We start from the raw sequence: 23,941 nt of genomic DNA on the forward strand, positions 1-23,941 counted from the left end.
TCTTGAAATTTGTCTCCAACTACCGGAGACAAATTCCTTGTGTGTTTTGGACATACTTGGCAAATAAAGATGATTCTGATTCTGATTCTGATTACTAGTAGAAGTCGAAGTTGTAATTGTAAAAGTAGTGGTTTGACGAGTAGTACTCCAACTTAAAGTATTAGTTGTTGGAGTTGCATTAATCCTCGTAGGGTTTGTCGTAGTTGTAATAGTCGTGAAAGTCGGACAACGAGTACTTCTAATAGTTATAGTAGTAGTTTTTGTAGTAGTGGATACAAGGTTTCTGCCATCTAGTGGTAGAGGATTTAATTGTTGTGCTCGTCAATATACGTCGCTGGCGTACATCGATGACCAAGGACGTTCTTTGGAGTCGATCGATCATTTTTGGACCGATTAAGTGAAAACGGATCACCGGTGTGTCAAGTCATCAGGTTTTATCGGCCAATGAGCATGTCGGAGTGAGCCCAGTGAATCCTGCCTAGCAACAACATGACGCGAGCGGCGAAAAAGAATGCTGTCGCATCTGCGAGCTAGTAGTTAGCGTGAAGACGTTTTGTGTTTGGAATTGACGGCCACCCAAAAGATGCTGTAGCTGCCCACACGAGCCACGAGATGGCGGCAAAGCACTTTTTTCTATTCGACAAGGCTACGGCTCCTCCCTTCAGTTCAAAATAGTTGCTTCTGACCAAATGTCACCAGATGGCGCCAGAGCAGTATTTTTATATTAGACGTGGCTTTGGCCTGAGCCCAGGAACAGCAAATAACAGAGAACATGCTCTCCCCCGCAAAAAAATTATCAATTTGCCAATGCCAAACCACAAATAAGAGAAGCGACACTTACTTTTTCACTTAAAAAAAAAAAAGCTGAACCAGCCGCCATTTCGATTAGCGCGTTGACGCCATTTTGTCTTCTGCGAGACATATCGTTCTTCCTGTTTTTGTGTTTGCGTGGCACCTTTGCAGGGCCCTCTAGTGGACAGGAGGTCCCAAGCAGGTGAGTTTTTCAGCAAATATCTGACAATAGTTCCTGCTCAAAAAAAAAAAAAAAAGACTTGACGCATTTAATTCATTCCGTGACTCTCTCGTATCGCAAATCCTCTTTCCCCATTGAAATGAATGAAAGTGCCATTTATCTGTTGCAGCCCTCTTCAGAAATGTTTCCTGAATAGAATACGCTAGAATATTGTACCTTATGAAAACATGTAATAACGAAATAGAATGTAAAGAACTGATTAATCCATTGAAGCTCCTTCTGGTGTGCACAAATCGGCCACCAGGGGGGCAGTATAATCGTCATGCAAGACACAAACGAAGACTTTCACAACTACTGCAAGTGAGCGGCAGTAATCTCAGCCATGTTGTTTTGCAGAGGATAAAGAATATATGCCTCCGAGTTTTTGTATTACCCATCCGCATGTGTCGCTGGGTTGTGCGGGTTAAAGTATCGCTTCTGCCACATGCGCTGACCGTTTGCCCATTGATGCCATTTCCTCTTATGTGTTAGCATTAAGCTAACTTACGTGATTGTTTTGAATCCGCAAGTTGTCATCGTCTTTGTTTTGCGTTGCGTTCAGCGCCCGTAAATCGGACCGAACGACGGCTCGCGTCTCGGAAAGCTGCGCGGCGAAATGCCCAGCTGCGGCTCGGTCAGCGTTTACTGCGTGGCAACGAGCCTTTTTCACGCCAGCGCCATCTGCTGGAACTTGCGCTCAGCGGCGTCAATGCCGCACCCGTTTCCGGAACTTCGCTTTCATGAAGAAAAGAGAACAAAGCAAACAAAAGTTGCGAGTCCACTTTGTTGGAAGAAATGAATCTTTTCTTTATTTGTAACTCATGAAATTTCCTTTACACAATACATTTTCCTTTATAAGTATTTGAAAATATCTTTTTGTCGTCATTGCTGGTTTGTAATAACTTTCCTATAATTTTGTCAATACTATAGTTCTCTGGCTCTTTTTTTTTTTTTTTTTTGCAGCTCCACGGACGTGTTAGTTGGTGTCCAGCAGCGCCTCTGGAGCGAGGTTCGCTTTGCGTCCGGAGTGCGGCACAGTGAGGGGGTCTGACGGGAAATGCCCCCCCTCCCCGGAACGGTATTGCTAAGAATGCGCCCCCCACCCCCCTCCCCTCCCCCTTGTAAAACACGTGGAGCACAGCAATCCATTTTTTGTGACCTTGATTGACAGCTCGAGGCGCGCGCTCAGTCGTCATCCACGTCGTCGCCCTCCTCCGACTCGTCCCGGTGCCTCTCGTACATCTTGTCCCGGTGCCTCTCCTGGATCTCCTTCATCTCGTCGGCGTAGCGGCCGAAGGCGCCGCCGAACTTGGCCCAGGCCTTGAGGGGCACCGTGATGGAGTTCCGGTAGCTGGGCTTGACCTCGCTGACGCGCAGGAACACGCCGTACTTGTTGGAGCCCACGTCGAAGAAGAAGCGCTTGGAGTCCACCGTGATGGAGGTGCCCTCGGGGAGCTCGCCGTACCCCCCCGCCGCCGGGCCCCCCCCGACGCCGGCGGCCAGCTCGTCGTCGTCGCCGCCGTAGTCGTCGATGAGCTTGGCCAGGGCGTCTCGGAACTCGATCAGGCCCTGCGCCGGAAGGGCGATGGTCTGGCCGGCCAGCACGCCGCCCGCCGGGCCGCCCGCGCCGAAACCGGGCCCCCGGTTGACGGTCTGCCGGATGCGCAGGAACCTCCCCCGCTGGTTCTCCTTCAGGTCCAAGTAGTACTTGCGGTTCTCCCGGACCAGAAACTCGCTCTTGAGGGCTCGCCGCGGGCCGCCGTCCTCGCCGGCGGAGGCCTGCGCGATCTGCTCGGGGCTGCTGGGCCCCAGCTGGGCGTAGTGCTCGATGAAGTCCCCGAGGTAGTCGCGCACCTCGGCGGCCACTGACAGCGACAGGGTCAGCCGACTCTTGGAGCCTCCGGCCCCGACCTCGGCGATCTTGATGAAGCGGCCCTTGCTGTTCTGCTTGACGTCCAGGTAGAAGCGCTTGTTCTGAATGTCGAGGCGCTTGGAGGCCAGCTCCTGGGTCTCCTGGTCCCGCTGGAAGTGCTGGAAGCCGCCGCGCTCGCTCCCGCTGTCGCCATCCGCCATGTTCAGCTTCTGCCCATCTCCTCCTCTCCGGCCAGCGCGCGCCCGCCTTCACGCTCGCTGGAGCCGCGCGAGGGGCAGGCTCGCCATTGGCCGAGCCGCCTGCCGCTCTGCCGCGTCGCCCCGATTACAGCCGTTCTATTGGTCCGTTCTCCGCGCCAGTCACGCCCCTCGCCGGAGCGCCCGCGCGCCATTGGCGGAGGGGAAAGTTCCGGTTGCCTTCTTCCCAAACTATTTTCAGCCTCAAGTTGTCGAACGTCATTCGGGAGACGTCACGCGGACGAAAGACGGCGTCGTTTGAAAGGCCGAAAGTTGCGATTCGCAACGCTTTCAACAAATGTCGTTCGCCAACATGGCGGCTTAACACTCGCCCTGCTCGCTTTCTTTGCATTTCATCGGCAACGTGCGACACGCTTGTGCCTACAGGGGGCAGCAGAGGGCCGACTACCCCGCATCCACCGTACACGAATAAATCGATCTCTGTTCGTCCATTGAAGAGCTACCAAAAGGACTCACACGCCGTCCCGAAACAAGAGGTAGATAAAGTTTACGAAATAGAAGTACAGATACTTGTCAAAAAAAGATATTGATTCAACTCCTTTACTTGAGTAAAAGTAAAAATGCCCCCCCCCCCCATTATCATATGTACAGAATACCCATGGAGATAATTTCAAAGTAGAAATGTTACATGTCGCATGTTGTAGCTAGCGTTGGCTGCGCTGCACTTTCATACTATCAAAACAACGTAGCTTTTATAACGCTGCAAAATGAGATTTACCTCTCACTAATGACAGAGACTAATGCAGAGTTTAAAAAAAAAAAAAAAAAAACGAGCCTATTTTCACAAAGTAAAGAGTAGAAAGTGCCGTTGTCTCTTTTCAAATGTAGGGAGTCATCCGAAAAATAAATTCCATCCACTCCATAAAAATATTAAACTCAAGTACAATACATACAGATACGTGGGTGGGGAGTGGGGGGGATCTACTTAAGTATTTCTACTAACGTCAGTTTCGTCACTGCTGCGACGCGTGTTGTGGAACTTGTGACCGTGGTGGAATGCGTCATACAGTACCGATAACCTCCAGCAGGAGGAAGTGTCGCCCCTGGATGTTTTCAAACGTTAACCGAGGAAGACATTGCGGAAATGATCACATCGATGCTAACCCGTCCCCTAAAACGCTACGTTTCGGCTTTATAATGGTCTTATTTGTTTTTTTTTGTCTATAGCGGCAGCTTGAATTGTGACTTTGAGCGAACAACCGTGCCGCTAAAATGAAGAAAAGTGGCCTCCTCGACCGGCGGTGCTTCGGCGAGCCACAGCCGGGATGAAAGCGTCCAAGTTCCCGCAGGTGGGCCTCTTCTCTTCCTCCTGGAGAGGAAGATGGGAACCAGCCGGAGAAGTTTCCTCACCGAGCTCGGGCGAACAAAAGGTTTCAGGTTCGACGAGACCTTCACGTATGCTGTCATTTACAAATTCAGTCATACCATTTCATTAGAAAGAAAATCTTGGTTCTCACACTTTTTACACCAATTGTCACTTCAATTGACAAAATACCTACTCCAAATACCCCCTTAACTTTACATTATATAGATGACAAAAGCTCAGTTTTTAGACACTCGAATGGATGAAATTGTTCGAATTTGTTGTAAATGTGTCACACACATACAGTATGTTGTCGTTCATTTTGTAGTTTAATGGTGCGTATTTGAAGACCGACATTTTGTGTGGACGTCTCCTCAGCGAAAGCGTCACCAGCGTCGTCTCTGAGAAGAACTCGGCCGACGAGCTCAGAGGGCGACCGAGGTCGCGGGGTCACGACCGCTCAGCCGCTGGACGGCAGCTGGTCGACGGAGAGCCTGAGCGCCGGGCGTCCCGTCGACGTCGATAACGCTCCTCGGGAACAGGACGTTTGTGTCTTTACGTCCTGCGACCGCACATGTTTTCCGATGACATCATAAGGACGTAGCGTCTGTCGAGCGGAGACGAGGCGGCGACATTGTCGATGCCCGTCTACGCCTGTCAGAGGAGGACCGCCGCAACGGCGTCTTCCCAGGCCGCCCCGAGCTCGTGCGGTGGTGAGCCGAGCGGTCTCTCCGTTCAGCCGGTTCGCGTTCGCCCCGCCCCGCCGGGGCGGACGGCCTCCGAGGTAACGCCGGCGACGCCTCCCGGCGGTCGAGCGGAAGCCCGACGATTCTTTTTGGCTCCTCCGCAGTTGTCTGAACGAGAGCTGCGACGCTGGACGACCCACGGGAAGAACATGTCGCTGAGCAATCACGCAATCACGCCTCGTACGACAACAAACGGGTACGACGACATGCTCCAACTGCAACTTGAAGACGTAGCCTGAAATAAAATCGCAGAACAATTGTCAGAGTTGGATTTTAATCTTTTTTGCCCCTTTAACAAAGACATTATTAAGTCGCCTCCTGGGATTTGCTATATTATTTGTTTTAAAACAAAATTCCCCATTGTGTCAATTTCTACAAAAATAATGAAGAACATTATTCTTTCCAGTTAAACAAAAGATTGAAAGTGGGGTCGGGGGTCACAAGATCTGCCCGCGTTTCACTCACAATTTGATGGACGAGTAAATGATGACCACAATCGTGGACCGAAGGAAAGGTCCCATGCCAACGAATTTGTTACATATTTTTAAAAACTAGATATAACCTTTGCCTTTTATCAGGTATGCAAAATCATTTGGGTTGGAAATGCCCAGGACGCCCCTTTATTTTGGCTATTCCGGTTGGCCTTAATCACCCGGCCGGATTTCTCATTAATATTCGCTACGTAAATAAGCTTTGCTCCGATCGGTCCTTTGTGAAATCGCAATGGCCCGTGGCGGCCGAGCGTTCACGGCGACATCGCGTTTGGAGCCTTCGTCACGGTGAAGCAGAATGCACCAAGCGTCGGACCGTCGGCCCGCTCGTCAAGAAGGTGATCTGAAAGGGGGCGTGGCCCCACATTTGGGACATTCGGAGGTTGGGCTCGTCCTCCGCTTGCATTCACTTAACATAGTCGCCACGCGACGTTCATCGCTTGCACACGTTTTGGCGACGACGGCCGCAAGCTTCGCAATTTCATCCACAGTTGCAGTATAAATTCTAAACGTAGTTGGTTGCGTATTGCCGTAAAAGACAACGTGTGTACACTTTGGAAAGTGTATTTGTATGACTCGGCAGCAGCTGAGACTCGCTCGCTTAAAACCCGGAAATGCCGTTACTTGAATAAATAGGAATTATTTACGTCACAAACACAGCCTAATGCCAATTATTGCCTTTTGTGTTCAAACCGCAAAGATGACAAACTTAAAGTAGGTCACAGACTCATTTTGATCGATGTTATGCATGAAACGGATTCTCTGCCCTTTAAAGCTGTAAGTCAAGTCAAGACTGTTTTGTGTCGGCTTGTCAAAACATGTATGTAAACACTTTAAATATTCAACAATTTAGCAATTTAACAAAACCATATGGAAATGACTTGGCTCATGTTGTCTGTTTTCCTTATTTGGAAAAATGCCCGTGAGAGGGTGCGGAGAAGTTGCCCACTGTGCGTCTGTAAACGAGCTGCACTTTGTATGCGGCCATGTTGTTCGTCTAGGCAGTGGAAAAAGAAAAAACAAGAACCAGCTGTCATATTAATGGATAAAATCGATGAATCGGCCAGGCTTGTTGTTCGTTCCGCTTCCTGTTTAGCGATGGCATCTCTTTGCTTGTGTCCTCATCACAGCGCGAATACCCGAAAGCTGCGACGGAGGAGGACATATTTGCTCATCTCTCCCTGGAGTGCGTCCCACCTTCGGAGAGGAACGCCCGAATGACGATACCGCGCCGCCGAGACCGTCTTCCGCGCAGGTCGGTAACGTCGGGCCGCCGTGTCGTCGGAGAGCACGAAAACGGCGTCAGCCCTTGTCCGAAGGTGCCGTACGGTCGAGGGAAGACGTCGTCCTGATAAACGTGAAGATCGTGTCCGTGATTTGTCACGCGTGCTCGTTACGGTCTGCTTGCATCGGGCCGAGTGGGGCAATGAGCCGCCAAATCAGATGAAGCTGTCGCATTTTGACTGCGAGAATATGACCCTGGACTTCACTCTTGGAGGAGCTTTTAGTACTTGGACAGTTTTGCCTTCCAAGTGCATCAGTAGGTTAGAGGTTAAAGGATCCTGAGAGTACTACCCTCTGAGCAAGGTCTTCTTATAGCACCGATAAATGACGCCACAACTACATTTGGACGTTGGGAGTGCCAGTGGTCCTGAGACTGCGATGTTCCTCCCGAAGTTCCTCGTTCCTGCTTAAGTAAAGTTCAATTCCTGTGGCTGAAACGAGAGTATTGCCTTCGTCGTCTTTGAAAGTATTTGCCACGCAAACGACTGAAGCGTCAGTCGTTTGCGTGGCCTGCTGTTAACGACCTCATTAACCTCAAAATGGCAGCCTCGCATCAAAGCGGCGTCGCGCCTCACACGTCCTCGACCTTTTCTGCGTCTTTTTGAAATATTTCAGACACAACATATACTCGTCACGTCAAAAAAACGACGACGACGACAAAAACAGATGCCGCCTTTCCCCGCAGACGAGACGCCGACTTCCTCTGTCGCCGTCGAGCCGTCGTCTCGGCTTTTCACACCCCGAATTGCCGACGCGGCGCGAGCGATGCGCAGACGGCCCCCGGAGACCGTCTGTCTGCGTGCGTGCGACTTCACACGCCGCCACACCCGCGCTAGCGGCCTCGATGTTAGCATCGGCGACACCCGATGGCGCTCCCGATGATCCTCGAAACAAACGTGACGCAATCGGGCGCATGTTCGCTGTCATGCTTTTAACTTCGCTTTTAAGCCTCCTTTGATGTTTTGTTAACGCTTTGACATTTAAAATGCTAGGGGGGGAAAATGGGATGAATCTTTGACTTTTCTAAATTTTAATACATTTTATATACTTATTGTCACAAGAACTGTTTTCTGTATTTATTGTATCTATTATTATTCTTATTTTATGTATGATTTATTTTATTATTCAATATGATTATACTTGTATATTATATTTTCTATATTCTTATGAGCATTTTGATGGTGAAATGTCCCATTGACCCGGGAAGAAACATAAGATGGTTGAAATTGCCCCTAAATTGCCCCTTCCTCACCACAACCTGCGACTGCATCATTCAGTTTGATTTAAGTGCAAATAAATGATCATGTCCAGAAAAAAAAGTATTTTCACATTGGAATTAAAAATAACGATAAAACAATGTAAAGAATATTTACGATAAAGCTTGTTTTGCTTCTTATTTTCAGTATGTTTTTAAAATATATTTCGATTTTGTATGGTATAGCTTATGTTTATAGGATATAATTCACAGTCCACTCATTCGCATTTTGACACACATGCGCACAATTTTCCAATATTCCCTCCCAAAGTATATTTCTTATTAAAAAAAAAAAAAACATTCTGTAAGAAAGAAACAAATGATCTCGTTTAAACCAGTCGACGACTTTTCCCAGTTTTACTTCCTGTTTGTTGCGGGTCAAATTGAGCCAAAGTCAGAAGTGGTTTTCCTCATGTGAACCTTGGCTTAATGACTCCAATCAACTCTTACCATGAAAATGGCTCATTTCATATATTTGTGTTCATAATAAGATAAGAAGTATATTGGGATTTTGACATTTCGGAGACTTTTGGATAATTAAACACACCCGGCCGGCCGGGGTCAAATTGACTGCGTAAGATTATTCCTGCTTCTCAGAAACAACAGAAGACGCTCACGAGGTTCAAAGCTTTTTATAATGACATCGAATCCTCGCTTACTTGTGACGATGTCACTTTCAGTTGGGCTAACGTAGATGAACCCTCTATTTATGTTGCCGGCCGACATCAAAATATACGCTCACGCTTTGCTTTTTTTTTTTTGTATCATCCAACTAAAACTCGTGTCAGCTTAACCACAGCCACGAAGCTCAAGTGTGCGCGCGAGTGTGAGAGAGGGGACGTCGGGAGTGTCCGAGGGGGCCGAGGTGTGTTTGCGTCCGTAACGAGTAGCGAGCAGGCCCGGTGAAGAGACGAAAGGGCCCGAATGGAGCCCACCAAAGGGCGGGCGGGCGGGCGGGGGGCCAATTTGCTCCCACGGACGTACGCCCCAACGGAGACAAAAGCGCAGACCAAACGTGAGAAACGGCAACATTTAAAGGGCCAGAACACCCAAAAGAACAAAAGCATTTGGAAGAGTCCGCTTTGTCGTCGTGAAGCGCGACGCCGATAAAAATCGGCGTCCTTTGATGTCGGAGCCGCTAGGACTTGCCAGAAAGCGAAGAGTTCAAAGGGACGCTGGGCTTCCTGAGCGCGGGCGGACCCGACCGCGTGGCCGCGTTTCTCTGTTCTTCGTGTACCGGTGCTTTCATCAAGAACGGTAAAAAGAAAACATCGGAATGAGCAGTTCTACGAGTAAACGTCTCCCATGCTGAAACAGCCACGCACGCGGAAAGTCCTATTTTCAAAACCTTGTTGCTGATTTCGCAATTCCAAATGGCGGCGGCCCGCTGACCCGCGCTTTCTTTTCATGACGAGAAAGACAAAAGTGCGTGACAGTAAATCCGAACGGCCTTCTTAAAAATGGCGAGAGCTGCGCAATTGACGTCCGACAACTCTACGGCTACTGGCGCAGAAGTGATCCCAACTGCTCATTCGAGCCGTTACACTCGTCTTTATACGATCGTAATCGCGGTAAAGACGTGCTATAGTTGCACTTTCACAAATTCGTATCGCAGGAAAAAAAACATTCATTTTGTTGTCTGCTATTGCGGGGATGCAAAATGGCCGCCTCATCCTGGCACTTCAGCGCGCAGATCTCTCTGGTGTATTGCGGCAACGTCACGAGGCTCGACAAAAAGTTTGTCAAAGACGTCAAAAAAAACAAACAAAACTCTTTGGACGCTAACGCGCATTTGTGTTCATTTTCAGGGAAAGGGACAACATTTCAATATATCGAAAAATGGAAATCTGCAAACTTCATTTGGGCCGCTTGATGGTGAAGACATATTACTTATAATAATATCATATTTTGGAACTCTTCAGTGCCAATCATTCCAATACTCATCGTATCAGTCCGAAGAATCGATTTGCAAAAGGAAAGTCGTGTTTTGACTGTTATTTGAAAATTTAATTCTCAAATCATCTCACGGACGCGCGCGCTGAAGTTCTGAAAGTCGATCAAACGTTAAAGCGACGTGTTTCTATCTGGAATGATTGTCATCTCTTTTTGTTAGGGATTGGGATTATTATTGCTATTATCATCTCTCCAATTATTGATCTTTTCATTATGCCTGCTGAGCCGCAGCCTTTTTTTTTTTTTTTTTTTTTAAACTCAGCACTGTGTCAAATTGCAGTTTTCACGTGGCTGACCAATTTATTTTGTTTTTCTGTGCAGAAAGGATTTAAATGATGAAATATTTAATATAATTGCTTTAAAAAAATCAAAATCGATTCGTCATTATTGTTAGTGAATAATATATATGTTAATTATGGTTACATTGTAAGAGTAAATATTCTAGGTAACATTTGAAATGTTAACTAATGTTTAGGAAAAATCGCAAATGTTTATTTTATGAAACAATTAAATTCATAAGAATAGACTTAATAGACTCAGATATTTAGTCATTATGCTATTCAGTTTAGTTGGTTAGAATGGAACAGTTATTTTTGGAAAGAATTTAAATGTTGAAATACTTATTTATAAAAATAATTTGAAAAAATCCAAAACCCTTTAATAAAATATTGTTGGAATTCAAAAGAAAATATAATTCAAGCCATTATTTTAGAATGTGATTGAAATACAGTCTGATTTAAAATGTAATAATTTTTGGGAGTAAATAGGAAATAATTTAAATGTTAAGCAATCTTCGACAAAACATTCAAATGTGTATTTTATAAAACAGTGAAATGAATAAAATATTTATTAGTCATTAACATCAGATATTTAGTCATTATTCTGCAAATTAGTTAAAATGTTTATAATAGAAATAAAATCTAGTTCAATAGTTTTTACAAAGTACGTTCAATATGGTTAAAAATTCAAAGTATTTTGCGGAATCCTGAACATTTTGTAATCTTTTCTTTATTTTGTACGATGAAAAATGAAATAGTTCCACTTTAACGTGAGCTCTTCAGATATTTCCAAAACCCCAATATTAGAAAGCGTTGTTCTCGAAACCCAAATTCCTCGAAACCCAGTTTTGGGAGCGATTCCAAGAAAAGAGTCTGCCGTGCGCGCGCACCGCCGCTCAGTGTGCAAATGGCGCACAGGAAGAAAGACGTCGCCGTCGCCGTCGCGGCCATTCAAAGGCTTGAAAGGCTTCAGAATGACGACGGCCGAGACAATGACGCCATGACACCCCGAAGAGAGTTCCAGACGCCGCCTGCCGCCCCCGCCCCCGCCCCCGCCCCCCTTCCGCGCGCCGCCAATGGATCACTATGCGCGACTTCAAAGGCGCCGTGACGTCACATCGGTTTATTTGCCGCCCAAAGTTTCACTTCCGGCCACCTCGGGTTGCGTTTTGGGGCACAGTGGAGGATGGGAATCCACATTAACAAAGAAAAAGTGGAAACAATGATTTCGCTTGAATGGCAAACTCAACAGTCATTTGCTCCCGAATTGATTTGAATAACATAGAAAGACAAGAATTTAGTCTATCATTGATTTTGACGTACACTGTATTGACGTACATTAAACATTAATCTAGTCAGTAATTGATTTTAACAAAAGGACTTAAACAGTCACTCAGTTTGCAATTGAGTTTGACTTTGACCATATAATGCTCATATGAAACAATCATTTAGTCGGTAATTTATTGAAATAAATGTCGTCTGTAAAATGCTTTGCAGAAAATAAAATGATTTCCCCCATGAAAGAACTTAATAATGACTTAAATAATCATTTAGTCTGTAAAATGCTTTTAAAACTATAAAATGACTTTGTCGAGAAAGTGATTCGTGATTTACGTTCAAATATCACCGAAGCTACAAAATGATTTTAAGAACAAAAAATACTCCAACAATTTAGTCCGTCAACCGATTTTAAGAACATCAAAGGGTTTGCGTTAAACGGTTGTTTAATTTCAGTCCGCAAAACCATTTCAAAGTGCTGAATCGAAAATTTTGGGAGCTTTTGCTCAAATGCGCTCGCATCTGCCTGAATGCGGGATCGTCCCGGGATTGGCCCGTCATCCCGAATCGCTCCCACGCCGCATTGGTGCGCGGATTCGCCCAATGGAACTTTCCACGCCACTTTTGATACGGCGGACAATACAGCTCGATAAAAAGTCAACCGGCAATCCCGTTGTAGCGACGCAAGAGTCGGGACTCGATGAACGATTCCGAACCCGACCGTTTCCAATATTACGGGATTTTCGGGGAGCAGATTCGGTTGGCGACGAAAATGTTCGCTGAAATTCCCTTTGTAGTCTTTCGGGAGTCAGGAATTCCACATTTGGAATCCTTCTCTCATCCCAAAGCCCCAAATCTCTTTTTTTTTCTGAATTTTGAGTGGCCTTTGATTTATTTTAGTTATTTCAGCGAAATACAACTGAACTTTTCTTAGGCGGTAGTTCTTATCTCCGTTTGAACCAATTCACTCATTCCCTACTTCCTAATGACCATATAGGGCGTTTTAGTGAATGATATACAGTCCCCTCCAAAAGTATTGGAACGGCAAGGACAATTCCTTCGTTTTTGTTGTATACTGAAGACATTTGGGTTTCACATCAAAAGATGAACATGAGAGAGAAGTTCAGAATTGCAGTTTTGATTCCATGGCATTTCCATTTCGACGTGTTCAACAACTCGGGACTGAGCAGCTTTTGTTTGAAAGCAAAAGTATCGGAGGGCGTGACTGACGGGCGTTTCCGGTCGCTCGGGTGTTGCCGTTTCGATTGATTGCTTCAGCATTAGATAGTGCATTTGCTGTTAAGCAAACACGAAGACTAGAACGCTGTCTATGGGAGAAAAGGGAACCATTTTAAAGCTGAGAGAAGAGGGAAAATCCACGAGAGGCACTGCGCAAAGATCGGGTGCAGCCAATACGACAATTTGGAATGAGCGGACCGTCGTCCACTCTTCAAGAATGAAGAGTTTTCAGAATGATTCACTCATTCCCTGCTCCCTAATCCCGACGTACAGATTATATTCGTGTGTGAACCGTAGCCTTCTCTCATCAAAACAAAACGTTAAATACAACTGAACTGTTCTCAGGCAGTGATTACTTGAGTTTGCTGTGGTGAATGATTCCTTTTGTTTTTTTGTATGGCGATGTTGGGAGGTGCGCGTGTGAGGGGTGCCGATGACCTTTTAGGAGGGGGGGGGGGGGGCAGACTCATTGGAGCCGCCGTGTAACAGCCTCATTGAAACTGAATGAGACGCCTTAATTAGCGCACTTGTAAGGGGGGGGGCGTACGCTTTGATGTGCGTGGGGGGGGGGGGGGGGGGTGGAGGGCCGCGGCCCTTAAGTACGGCGGCGGAGGAGGAAGCTGACTTACCTGAAGCGGGATTTACGTCATGAAGGGCCACTTTTCCATCGAGTGGATGGCGCAGAGCAGCCGGCGGCCGCCCCACGCGACGGCCGGGGTCGCCGGCACCCGCGCCGAGAGCCTGCCGGGGTTCCGCCCGAGGGACGCCGGCCACGGCGGGGGCGCTCGAGCCGGGAGGCCCGAGGTCAATTCCCGTCGGACCGCGCGCAGGAAACACGGTGCCCAGTGGAACAGCCCAGACGGTTTGGGGGAAATCTTACTCAATTCAAAAGAACGTAGCAACTTAACCGTCATTGCTTTCGGGGAGAATTCAAATGTTTGGTTTTTTTTACAAAAAATGTTATCAGGCTTTTATGATTCAAATATTGTTTGAGGTGACAATCAAATATTATTCAAGTCGTTATTTTAGAAAATGGCTGAAACAGAAGTTGAGACATCATTATTTTAGAAAAATAAATTAAAATACTGTTTAACTGAAAATAAAGCTAAGTGATTATTTTCGGAAATAATTTCCATATGGGAAACAATTCAGAGAAATTGTGCAAAATAATCCTAAATCTTTAGTATTTAGTCATTATTTCCTCCAACAAAATATCAGAATTGATAATGAAATATGAATAGTCACTATTTTCGCAAATGATTGAAATATGGTTGAATGAGTATTTTCTCATGAAATAATTTAAATGTTAAGCATGAAAGTGATGTTTTTATATAAAATACGGAGATTAAATAAAACGTTTCAAGTTCTTACCTTACAGAAAAGGCAAATGGCAAGCATTGCGCAAATTATGGATTTCCTTTATTTCCCCAGATAGCAAAAGCGATAATGATGATGATCAATCATTTGCATTAACTTGCAATTGAAGTCTGTCTGTCTGTCTGTCTGTCTATCTCTTCCAGATAATGTGAAAATAAGTGTTTCCTCTTGGAAAAATGTCCCTTATGTCAAAAGAATTATGTAAACACGGTCCTTCGTAAATTATGATTTAACACGAGAAAATGAGGCCGCCCGCAAAACGATGCACAAACGATTGCGCTTCTGTTTTTCTGTGGGATTATTGTCGCTCGTCGCTTTTGAAAAACCGTTGCTCGAGGTGTCCGAGAAGTCGCTAACGGCAGCGACTAAATTGTTCCGTGCTTGTGCGCAAAAGCCAAACTCAGCAGTCCACGTGAGCGAAGAAGCGCTTGGAACTACAGAAGCCAATTTTGTAGTTTTTTTTAAATGGGCTGAGAAATCAACTGGAATCAATCAATAAAATCAATTATTTGCAAAGTCCGGATAGAAATGATGGTAAACAACTTCATTGCTCCCAAAATCAATGTATATTGTCTACGAATAAAGTATCCTCGTTCACCCATTTTTTCACTTAACTCTTATCTCGAGCTCGCTCGTAACTTAAATTTGGGCGAGCGCGCGATTGCGATCGAATCGTGAGCGGAAACCACATCGACGTCAATTGTCCGTTTTTGTCGTCCGGCAGCTTCCGAGGCGGATTTCAGCAGCGGCGCGGAAGAGGAGACGTCGGGCTACGAGAGCGAGCGCTCGCTCTCGCCGCCGCCGGCGGCCCGCGACGCCGCCGCGGGGAGGCGGCCGCGCACGGCCTTCACGGCGGAGCAGATCGGCAGCCTGGAGCGAGCCTTCAAGAGGAACGCCTACCTGGGCACGCGGGACAAGGCCGAGCTGTGCGAGAAGCTCCGCCTCTCCGACAAACAGGTCACCGATTCGACGACCCGACGCGGCCGCTTATGTGACATCCGTCGGTGACGGCGTGTATGCTGCGAGCCCGCTGTTGGTGCTTTATGATCCTTTCCGTTTTAACAAGCATCCAACATTCACAAAAGCCCTTCAGCACATCCAAAATCGGATATACGAGCGAGTTTTCGATAGCCCGCGCGCCGTTCTTCGTCGCCATCACGAGACGACGGCCACATTTTTATTTGCTCTCAAATTACGACTTCATTCACAGCAAAAAATGACGACTTTTTTTCTTGTAACCTGTAAATGGACTTTTTGTCTCATAACATTGTGACTTTCCTTCCGTAAAATTCAAACTTTCTCTTACATTTGGTCAAATGTCATCTTTTTTCTTGGCAAACGTTCAGTTTTTGCTCGTTGCTCGATCTTCTCACAACGTAGCTTTTTTTCCCCCCATAGAATTCGTTTTTTTTTTTTTCCCCCTCAATTGAAAAAAATCCAACAAGTCTCTTAAAAGTGTTTGGGTCACGTTTTTTTACAACGTTTTGTTTGTGCTCCTTCTCATAGCAATAACAGTAAAAACGTTGCAACTTTCAAGGTTTCCTCATAAAATTGTGATTTAAAAAAACAAACGGTTGAGGTCGGGGCACCGTTCGGCGAAGGCGCCCCCGCATCGTTTGTGACGCCGGTCCTCCTCTCCCCGTAGATCCGAAACTGGTTCCAGAACCGCCGCATGAAGCTGAAGAGGACGGCGCAGGACGCCCTGGCGCACGCGTGGCAGGCCAGCGCCGCGTCGCACTTTGCGCACTACCCCGCCGAGCTGCGGGCGTACCGACCGGCGGCGTACGGCCGCTACCGCTCGCCGGCGTCGCCGCCCCGAGACGCCTCCGCCGCCGCCTTCGCTCGCCCGCCGCACGACGTCCAGTACGCCTCGGTCGCCTTGCCGCTGGACTCGCTCTTCCAATATGGCGCCGCGCCCCCTCCTCCTCTCCCCCTGGCGGGGTCCTACCCGGCGTACCCGCCGTACTACTGACGGCCGTTTTGTCTCGTCGGCCTCCCCGGACGGCGGTGCCGTTCCAGGTGTGCAATATCCTGGGCGTGTTCGTAAAAGTCGCCACGGCCCTCTTCAAATGGCAGCTTTTTTTGTCATAGGGGGGAACAAAAAGTTTTCCACCATTTATGTGACCTATGACCTGTGCAACTCAATTTGAAAAAACCAAACCAAACACTTTTCTCGAGGGGAAGCTGAAATAACGGCGGTCATGTGGTGGCACAACATTTCCTTTCAATGGAAAGATCAATCAAATGAAGTTGAAACTCCCATGTCAGCACATAGACACGCGTGTATTGGTTGGAATGCAAAAGAAATGTATTTGTGTTGTAGAAAATGTGCTGGTTATTCCAAATGTCATTTTTCGCTTGACTGTCGTTCTAAAAAAAACAAACAAAAACTCATTGGTATGCAAATGTAAGGCAACGGGGTTGACTGAAATACGGTGTGCACAATGTGTGCGTGTTCATGACATGATTGCAATAAAGTCACTATGAACATTTACAAGTGTCCCGGTGACGTTCAAGTCACATGAACTTGAATTCAAGTTCCCAAGTTTTGTTTGCACTTTATTCGCACCAAAACTAGAAATCCACTGGTTTACTAACCAATATTGTATGATAATATTGATTGATTGACGTTTCCATTCAAATGACTTGGGAGTTATTTTCGGAACTTGATTGGTCAGGTCGGGCACGGGCACGGGCACGCGCAATCGATTGGGATGCATGACGCGAGGAGCTCGGAAAAAGTGGCGTTTATTGGTCGTAAAAATGTTGTTTTTCGGCTGAGTGGCGAAAAGTTGTGGTCGAGAGTCCACTTGGAACAGCAGCGCGTCGCCACGCCCACCGGCCCCCACGTGACCGCGGGCACGAGCGCGAGCCTGCGCGTCGTCATCGCCTCCCCCAACTTCTTCTTCTTCTCCCTCGTCGTCGTCGTCGCCGCCGCCGCCGCCGCCGCCGTCGTCGTCTTCTCCTCCTTCGTGTTGTTGTCGTTCTTCGGCTCGTGGCGATGCTCGGTGCCGGTACCGGAGCGGGTCCGCTCGCGCTGCGCGTGCTCGCGCTGGCCGCCCTGCTCACCTGCGGCGCGAGGCGCGTGCGCGGCAGCAACATCCTCCTCATCGTCACCGACGACCAAGACCAAAACCTGGGCGGCATGGTGAGTCCGCGCTCACGTGACCTTTGCACCCCCGACACAATTGTTGGCTCGTTTGCACTTTTCGTACAAATTCAGACGAAATTCTGCTTCGACGCCGAAGTTGATTTGGTTTCTGTTTTCCATCTAATTAATAACTCCAGTGTTTCTGTTGTTGTTCTTGTTGCTAATGCTCCTAATTTAGGTTACGTTTTCAGCGTTTTCTCATTGCTCAAACTGGATTTGTGATGTCGCCATGAGTTCCGTTCCACAGCTCGTTCGAATCATACAAAAAGTGAACATATCTAATGATCCGGAAAAATCTGATTGAAATCAAAATGTTTCCTTGTGTTCGACTTGAGTGCGTTTTCATCCAAAATGTTGAAAAAAAAAAAAGTGCCTTTTGGTGTTCGTGACATTTCTACTTGGCTGCTTCTTAGCGTCCAATGAAGAATTTTAATGTTGTTTGTTTTTTGTTGTTGAGGCCCACAAATGTTTTTTTTAATTATTATTATTTTTTTTAATTCACTTGATTGTATTTATATTTTTTCATATAACGAACTGGATTTGTTTGCTCTCCATGCGTTGGATTCAAGTCCCACAATAATTGACAAGACCGAGGGTGGAAAACATCAATTATCTGATTTCAATTCACTACCAAACATCAGAAGAAGTTTTGATCGTCTTTGATGAAACGTTCAGTCTGCACGTTTTCGACAAATTCATCCCCAAAGTCCCATTTGACTTCCGTGCTTCCCATCTCATGAATAATCTCAATGTTCTTTCTTTTTCTTGCTTGTTTTGTTGTTTCCACGTGTTCAGATTTGAACTCGAGGCTCCTTTTGTATCCTCCCGTCCAATTCCGCACCTTGTTGAAGTCCTCCAATAATTGTCATTTGCAACGTTGTAAAAATCATTCGGTTTCATCGTATCTGATTGAAATGAAATGCGCGTCGGCGTTACGTGCTGTAACATCGGAATCGGTTTTGAATTCCAATTTAACCCGAGGGAACAAAAACGCGTCCTATCGGATTGGAGTTCCTTCCATCTGCGCGTTGCTTGGTCCGCTTTCGGCAACGACCGTCGTGATCGGAAAGAGTCCCGCGTCCGAACACTTTTAGAACGCCGTACATTTGTCGGAATGCCAAAGAAACGTGTGACGACCGTTCGCTTCCGCTTCCCGTTTGTCAGACACCAATGAAGAAGACGAGATCTTTGATCGGAGACGCCGGAGCGACCTTCGTCAACTCGGTGAGTCCTTTCCGCCGTCGCGGCGGCGTCCTCCGCTCATCGCTCGCCGTGACTCCGCCCCCCCCCCTCAGTTCACGGTGACGCCGTTGTGCTGCCCGAGCCGCTGCAGCATCCTGACGGGCCGCTACCCTCACAACCACCTGGTGAGGAACAACTCGCTGGCCGGGAACTGCGCCGGCGCGGCGTGGCGGAGCGGAGGCGAGGCCCAGGCGTTCCCCGTTTTCCTCAGCAAGCGCCGCTACCAGACCTTCTTCGCCGGGAAGTACCTCAACCAGGTCCCCGACCTCCCTCGCCCGCTGACGCGCACGTGCTCGTTGCGTTAGAGATGGCGGCAAACGACGAGGCTCATAAAGCCTCGACCGCGTGTGCTGTATCGAGCGTGTACGCGAACACGGACCCGCGCCGCGCCGCGTCGATCAGTAGTTCGGTCATTTCACGCAAACGACGGCGGATGTACACGTTACGCTCGTTTCTTCTGTAAACAGTACGGCAAGAAAGAGGCGGGCGGCGTCGGCCATGTTCCGCCAGGCTGGGACCAGTGGCACGCGCTGGTGAGTGTCACGCACACACGCGATCCTACGTACATCCTGTAAAGCGGTGGCGTGCGTTGGCAGGTGGGCAACTCTCGCTACTACAACTACAGTCTGTCCCGAAACGGGGTGGAGGAGAAGCACGGCGACAACTACACCGACGACTACCTCACAGATCTCATCGTGAGTCGCCGCACTCACGCCGTGCGCGTGTCCGGCGGCCGTTTTGACGACCCCCCGCCTCGCTTCCCGCCCGCAGGCCGAGCGCTCTCTTCGCTTCCTGGACAACCGCAGCCCTCAGCGACCGTTCTTCTTGATGCTGGCGCCGCCCGCGCCGCACTGGCCCTGGACCGCCGCCCCGCAGTACCGGAAACGCTTCGACGACGTCAAAGCGCCCCGAGACGGAAGCTTCGACAAGACGGCCAAGGTGAGGCGCGCGTCGGGCGATCGCCGCCGCCCGCGAGTAATCTGCGTTTGCGTGCGTTTCAGGACAAACACTGGTTGCTGCGGCAGCCCGCCAACCCCATGCCCGACGGCACGCTGGCCTTCCTGGACGACGCCTACCGCAGGAGGTGCCGTCACGCCGATGACGACGACGATAGCCACGGCGGTGACGGTAACGACGACGCGTGGACGACGGTAACGCGGACGTGACTCCGCCCCCAGGTGGCGGACGCTGCTGTCGGTGGACGACCTGGTGGAGAAGCTGGTGAGGAAGCTGGAGGAGCTGAAGGAGCTCGACGACACGTACGTCTTCTTCACGTCAGACAACGGCTACCACACAGGTCAGACGAACGTGTCGCATCGCGCCACCTGAAATGGCAACGACTCCATTTTGTGGAGCGCTGACTGGTTTCTGAACACGGTGGCGCTTTGCTCCCTTTTTCCCGCCAGGTCAATTCTCGCTGCCCATCGACAAGCGTCAACTGTACGAGTTCGACATCCGCACGCCGCTGCTGGTCCGCGGTCCCGGCGTCAAAGCCAACACCACGCTCGAGGTCCGGCCGCGGATCGCTCCTTTTGCCCGAAAAACATAAAAGTGACTCATTTTGTTGCACAAGTGTGCACACCCTCTTAGAACTGCGGTTGTGGCTGTGTTTGCAATGACCCAATCGCATTCAAAGTCATGTTCAATGGGAGTCAGTACACAACTGCCCTCATTTAAAGTGTCTCAAATAAAGTTCCCATGTTCTAGTAGGCTTTTCATTGTTTTGCTGTGCTTTTCAGCAGAAGCCTAACAGCTATTTTTGGAACGCTTCCGAATATCCCAACAGATTCAATAATTATGTTGCGAATGTTCTTGTCCTTGCGCGTCAGGCTCCCGTGCTGAACATTGACCTGGCGCCGACCATTCTGGACATCGCCGGCGTCGACGTGTCGGCCGCCGACGTGGACGGGCAGTCCTTCCTGTCTCTGATGGTCCGTCGATGACGTCACGGTCCTGAAGTGCCAACGCGAGCTCACGTCTTTCTTCTTCTTTTCCCGGCCCAGGCGCCGTCGTTGCGCAACGGCTCCGCGCGCCCTTTCTTCCTGGTGGAGCACACGGGCGAGGGGCTGTCCAGCGCCGACCCCGCCTGCCCCAAACTGGGCCCCGGCCTCTCGGTTAGTCAATTGATCGGCGCGTGGCGGCGGGGTTTATTCGTTTTAAAGTAGCATATAATGAGCGGAACGTCTGTGCTAATTGCCGTTAGCTCCTCTAGGGTGTTTCGCATTAGAAGTTAGGTTTAGGCTAGCGGACTTTCGTGAAGACGAAATGATATAGTTTGGTTGAACGTTTAGTTTTTTATATAATGTTATAAGTTACTGTAACATCGATAGACCTTTCCGTTAGCCTGTCTGTGGCATCTTACGGTAAATGTTAGCGGACTTTCATGACACAAGGCATATTTAAAAAGATTGTGTGTTGGAAGCGAATTTTCACCTATCGCGGATGCGTCTGGAACTCCGATAAACTAGAATCGGTTTCACCGTGTGGCGTTTTGAAAGTTTCATCGTCGGCGAATCTGCGAGCGTGGTATTACGTTAGAATTTTCTCGTCCGGTATCTTGAGCGTTTGTTGGTTCTTGCGTTCCTCAGCAATGTTTCCCCGACTGCGTGTGCGAGGACTCGTTCAACAACACGTACGCTTGCGTCAGGACGCTGGACGGACGCGACGACATGCAGTACTGCGAGTTCGCCGACAGCGAGGTAACGACAACGTGCGTGCGCGACTCGGGCAAATGGATCCCTGTGGCAAACGCGGATCTTGTTGCACAAATATAAATAAAGCAATTCATATCCAAATAATGGATCCTACTTCTGATACCAGGCGACACTCTTCCCCGCAAATTGCAGCCAGTAGTGAAAATCGGCCTGTAGTTGTCCCCTCCCCTAAAAAGGATTTGAATTGCCTGCAGATGGTGCAAGACCGCAGCAAAGCACCAGCGTATGTGTAAATGAAGCTCCTCAAAGTACTTCAACATAGTTCCTTGGCACCGAGATGCCAAACGATGGCGGGAAAGCACTGCTTTCGTCGAAATGAAGCTCTTCGACATAGTTCCTTGGCACCAAGATGCTATAAAGTTGCTGTTCCATAAGGCCTTACACAAATGTGTGCTAAGTTGACAAACTCTCCGCAAGCAGGAAGTGCAGCCGAGTGTGACTCCGCCTCTTTTGCGCCCCCAGTCGTTTGTGGAGGTGTACGACCTGAGCTCGGACCCCCACCAGCTGGAGAACATCGTGAAGAAGGTGGACCCGGCCGTGCTGGAGACCATGAACCAGCGCCTCATCAAGCTCCAGTCGTGCCGGGGCGCAGGATGCCGCGCCCTCTCCACGTGAGGCTTCGAAGCGGCCGATCACGCAGGAAATTTCTCGTCGCTTTTTCGCGCCGTCTCATTTTGGCGTCGACAAGATGGTGAGACTTGACTTCTTTTTCACTTTAAAAGCAGCTGGACCAAAGGCGCCGTTTTGATTCGCTCCAGCATCGAATCCGTTTTTGTCTTTGAGCGACGGTACTTCCTGTCTTTCGCCTGCTAAAAGTGCGGCCCGCTTCCTGTGTCGTCCCCGAATGCACCACGTAGAGCGATTCTTGTTTTGTGTGCTCAATCACTCCTTTTCCTTTTTTTTTTTTTTTTTTTTTTATGAATAAATTGGAATTTTGTTGTGAAATTGAAATTGTAATTGACGCCTGCTCAAAAAGACGGCAGCAAAGCGATACTTTTCGATCAAACAAAACTATGGCCTGACTAAATGAAACTCCTCCTGTCATTTCAATTTTCGATGAGACACGGCTCCGCCCTTCGCACGAGAACCGGGAATGGGCGGGTTTCTCAGCCAATCACGGAGGACAGCTTCCCAGAGAATCTGCGCAATGGCAAAAACGAGGGCCGCGTTTACTGAAAGTGTCAAAATCAAATGGAAAGTCACAACGGTGGACTGGCTACATGCTAAGCTAAGCGCCACTTATTTTTTCACTTTTCAAAGCCTCCGTTTTGTCTTTTTCGGCCCGATGCCGGGGGGGATCCTGGTGTTGTTCGACAATGACTCCTTGTTTATTTTCCAGATTAGGAATCGCAATTATTCTTTGTGAAAGCTTCACTCGCTAAATCACTTGAATTCCTCATGACTGATTTAATGCTTCGTGCTAAGCTAACTAGCTTAGCCTGCTGACAGGCATGTATATGAAATGGAATTTTGTTGTGTTGGAGATTTTGTTTTCCAAACCATTTTGTCATCTCTTTTTTAAAATCATATTTAAAAACAAATTAGATTTACAAAGAGATGGAACTACATCAGTTTGAATTATTTTGGTGTTATTTGTAGCAGTTGTTTGCACTACAGAGGCCCTCGATCTGAATGTTTGTCCGGTGATCAATGAAAAGAAATTAAAAGCAGCCTTTGTCGTGTTCACATTTGTTTGTATTATGTTTTTTTATTGCATACGGTTTCTATAGCGCTTATCCTGAAAGGAAAGGTGGCACTGGGAACCAACGAGGAATTCACAAAATTGACGAATTTAAAAAGGGTTGGGGAACGTCATCCTGCCGAAAACCACATTTCATGCAAGTACAGTATTAGTACGTTGATTTACGTGCGCCCCAATTTACAAGTGGTTCACGGTACCCGCTGTCGCTTTGTGGATTTTTGTTATTTAACTTTTTTTTGCTGAAGTGACAAAAAGCGGAGCAAGTAACTCGTTCACCGTCACGGTTCGTTTCTATTCGTCCAGTGGACTCCAAGCGTTCCCTGGTCGATTACGAGGGAGAGAGAAAGGCCGAGCACGCGAGTCGAGTTTAGGCAACTCGCACTCGGACGGAGCATTTTATATGCCATGACGGGTGAATGTGTCGCGCTCGTAAGATGACACGGTTCCACGAGAGCAGTGATTCCCAAGCGGCGGGTCGCGGCACATCAGTGCGCCGTGAGCGATCTTCAGGTGTGCCAGGAGAAGTTAGAACATTTGACATAACTGCTCAAAAAAGAATGTGTCTTTGTTCCTCTATTTATGCCGGTCAGGCATGGTGACAGACGGAACAAATAAATGCCTCTTTGATTTGACGGCAGGAAGTAAATAGTTTACTTTTCGTGAGATTTTCCAATTGTAAAATATGTGCCTTTGCGCCATAAAGGTTGGAAATCACTGCACTAGAGACTGGCAAACACCAAGTCAAAAAACCACACACGTTGAACTTGATTTTCTATCAAAAGTCCT

The 23,941-nt window shown here is 48.1% G+C and overlaps 3 protein-coding genes across 7 annotated transcripts; 2 read left to right on the forward strand and 1 right to left on the reverse strand.

The window, feature by feature from the left end:
* Window positions 1-1,769: 1,769 nt before the first annotated feature.
* Window positions 1,770-3,175, reverse strand: purbb (purine-rich element binding protein Bb). Its single transcript, XM_061697950.1, has one exon. The coding sequence runs from the start codon at window positions 3,083-3,085 to the stop codon at window positions 2,198-2,200; it is 888 nt and encodes a 295-aa protein (XP_061553934.1). The 5' UTR covers window positions 3,086-3,175; the 3' UTR covers window positions 1,770-2,197.
* Window positions 2,743-16,446, forward strand: ved (ventrally expressed dharma/bozozok antagonist). 5 transcript variants are annotated; one of them, XM_061697944.1, is made up of 6 exons: window positions 2,743-3,618; window positions 4,310-4,537; window positions 6,813-6,937; window positions 10,030-10,096; window positions 15,071-15,303; window positions 15,992-16,419. In XM_061697944.1, the coding sequence occupies exons 2-6, from the start codon at window positions 4,408-4,410 to the stop codon at window positions 16,316-16,318; spliced, it is 882 nt and encodes a 293-aa protein (XP_061553928.1). In that variant the 5' UTR covers window positions 2,743-3,618; window positions 4,310-4,407; the 3' UTR covers window positions 16,319-16,419. The 5 variants fall into 5 exon arrangements, with proteins under 5 accessions (XP_061553928.1, XP_061553929.1, XP_061553930.1 ...); XM_061697945.1 differs by having other exon boundaries at window positions 4,310-4,519; XM_061697946.1 differs by lacking the exon at window positions 10,030-10,096 and having other exon boundaries at window positions 4,310-4,431; window positions 15,992-16,446.
* On the forward strand, window positions 16,446-23,141 carry gnsb (glucosamine (N-acetyl)-6-sulfatase (Sanfilippo disease IIID), b). Its single transcript, XM_061697888.1, has 13 exons — window positions 16,446-17,494; window positions 18,662-18,721; window positions 18,793-18,996; window positions 19,207-19,272; window positions 19,336-19,434; window positions 19,511-19,678; window positions 19,741-19,823; window positions 19,918-20,036; window positions 20,146-20,249; window positions 20,569-20,670; window positions 20,743-20,853; window positions 21,328-21,438; window positions 21,916-23,141. Exons 1-13 carry the CDS (start codon window positions 17,348-17,350, stop codon window positions 22,066-22,068), a joined length of 1,527 nt encoding a protein of 508 aa, XP_061553872.1. The 5' UTR covers window positions 16,446-17,347; the 3' UTR covers window positions 22,069-23,141.
* The last annotated feature ends 800 nt before the right edge of the window (window positions 23,142-23,941 follow it).

Source organism: Phycodurus eques, chromosome 15 (assembly GCF_024500275.1).
Source record: "Phycodurus eques isolate BA_2022a chromosome 15, UOR_Pequ_1.1, whole genome shotgun sequence".
NCBI classification, from domain to species: Eukaryota; Metazoa; Chordata; class Actinopteri; order Syngnathiformes; family Syngnathidae; genus Phycodurus; species Phycodurus eques.